Below are 2,174 nucleotides of genomic sequence, written 5' to 3' on the forward strand. Positions count from 1 at the left end.
AAGATTTAAAACATATGAGGCAGGAAAGATGGGGAAAATCCATCATGGTATTATAAGAGGTATCATATGCGCTGATGGAGTTTTAAAGTTGTGTGCACAGTGATCATGCTCTCAGGAGTTACTAGGGATCACAAGACGGCACAGCTCCCCATCTGTCTCCTCTGTCTTCCAGGGCATCTCTGTGTGATAGGAAAGAGATGAGGTGCTCTTTTAGTCTTGCAGCAGCCTGATGAGAGAGAGAAAATAATCCTGACCTCTAGACCTAAGTTTTATAAACACACCAACCATACCTGGGCCTGAGGGAATCAGATGACCCACTGGTGGGGAAATCTGCAGGAATATTTTTGAAACCCAAAATCTAACCAATCAAAAAGCCATTCCCTGTGGGATATGAACCTATAAGCATTCCTAGGTTTCACTTCTACCCAGTATAGGGAGCAGTCAGTGATTGAAGTTGTACTTTGTCAACTGACCTGACCTAGTACTAATTTACATACCCATTGCCTATAACTAGGAAGGGCTTCTTTGAAAAACAATAACTATTACCACCTCCAAAAAAGTATCATGCTCAGAAAGATAGAAGCAGTTCTGGATCATTTGTTCTAGCTATTGGCTCCAGAGGATTTCTCCTATATTCCAAAAAGAAAAGGAGGCAGTGACAATGCACAGTTTATCAAGTCAATGACCACTTCCCTGTGATCACCCGCCAGAGGGCACCCTGCACGTGAGAGTTCCGGAGGCTGTAAAAGACTGGGTTCAGCATGGGGTTGATGATAGTGTTAAAAATTCCAACAGCTTTATCCTTATCTGAAAGGTTGGCTGGACCTAATTGCATGTAGTTAAGAATTCCTGAGCCATAGAATAGAGCAACCACAGTGAGATGGGAACTACATGTGGAGAAGGTTTTCTTTCTGCCCTCCACTGAGCAGATTTGTAAAACTGCAGCTGCCACATGGGCATAGGAGGTGACAATGAGAGCCATGGGTGTACCTGCCATTAAGAAACCAACAGCAAAGAGCAACTGCTCATTGAGTTGGGTGCTGGAAAAGGACAGCTGGAAGAGCTGTGGGAGGTCACAGTAGAAGTGAGGGATCACATTGGGATCACAGGAGTTGAGTGTGGATATGGCCACAGTGTGAGTCAATGCATTGGTAAAGGGATAGGCCCAGGACACAACCACCAAAATACTCTGGACCATATGACTCATGCGGGTGCTGTAGGTGAGGGGCCAGCAGATGGCCAAAATCTGTCATAAGCCATGGCTGTCAACAGGAAGCAGTCCACACCAACCAGTAGACCAAAGAAGAAACACTGTGTGAGGCAAGCTCCATACAGAATAGCACACTTGTGGGTCAACAGATGACCCAACATTGAGGGGACTATGACAGTGATGCACCCAACGTCCACAACTGACAGGTTCCCCAAGAAAAAGTACATGGAGGTGTGGAATTTGGGATCCACTAAGATGGCAGCCAGGATGCTCAGGTTGTGTCCTACTGTGACTAGGTAGGCAAAGAGAAAGAGCACAAAGACAAGAGGCCACAGCTCTGGCGATTCCACCAAGTCCAGTAGAATGAACTCAGTAACAGCAGCTCCATTTGCCCCAGATTCTGGACCCATCAGTACCTGTAAGGAAACGTCCTGGTGTGGAAGTATCAGTCAACTCAAAGCATTTACGCAACATAAGTGTTTTACAGCACCTGTGTTCATAGCTTCCTGAGTAGTCCACGGCTACTCGGGTGATGTAGTGTGGACTCAGTAATCCAGGTGATGATGTTACTTCACCCCTGATCACACCTCACTCACTGACCTTCCATCACCCCAAAGTCTTTATTCTACTCTCAGCTGAGATGCCCCGAATTAACATCACCTTCTCTCTTCTATAGTGTTCCTATTGTAAGGGTTAGAATACTTGGGAAAAATAAGTTAAAACAAAAGCTGACTTCCTCTTTGACTGCAGTAAGAATAAGAGACGATTTCCCCATTTTCCTCTGAGGGCTTAGCCCAAAGCATCAAGGAGATTTCAAAATAAAAATGATATATTCAGAAAAACTACAAGACAATTTAAAAACTAACCTAGGACACCCGGGGGAAGATGGCGATGGAGTAGGATGGAGCGGATTCCATCTCCCCATACACATGGGAGAAAAACCTGGCTGATCTATGGAGGAACA

At 45.2% G+C, this 2,174-nt stretch overlaps 1 protein-coding gene across 1 annotated transcript; it reads right to left on the reverse strand.

The window, feature by feature from the left end:
• Window positions 1-673: 673 nt before the first annotated feature.
• On the reverse strand, window positions 674-1,620 carry LOC118986260 (olfactory receptor 3A1-like). The gene is given in 2 exon segments (XM_037045038.1): window positions 674-1,242; window positions 1,245-1,620. Coding segments are annotated over 2 exon segments (945 nt in total).
• Between the last annotated feature and the right edge of the window lie 554 nt (window positions 1,621-2,174).

Source organism: Sturnira hondurensis, unplaced genomic scaffold (genome assembly GCF_014824575.4).
Source record: "Sturnira hondurensis isolate 20B ecotype Veracruz unplaced genomic scaffold, ASM1482457v3 Scaffold0004248, whole genome shotgun sequence".
In the NCBI taxonomy this organism is placed as follows: Eukaryota; Metazoa; Chordata; class Mammalia; order Chiroptera; family Phyllostomidae; genus Sturnira; species Sturnira hondurensis.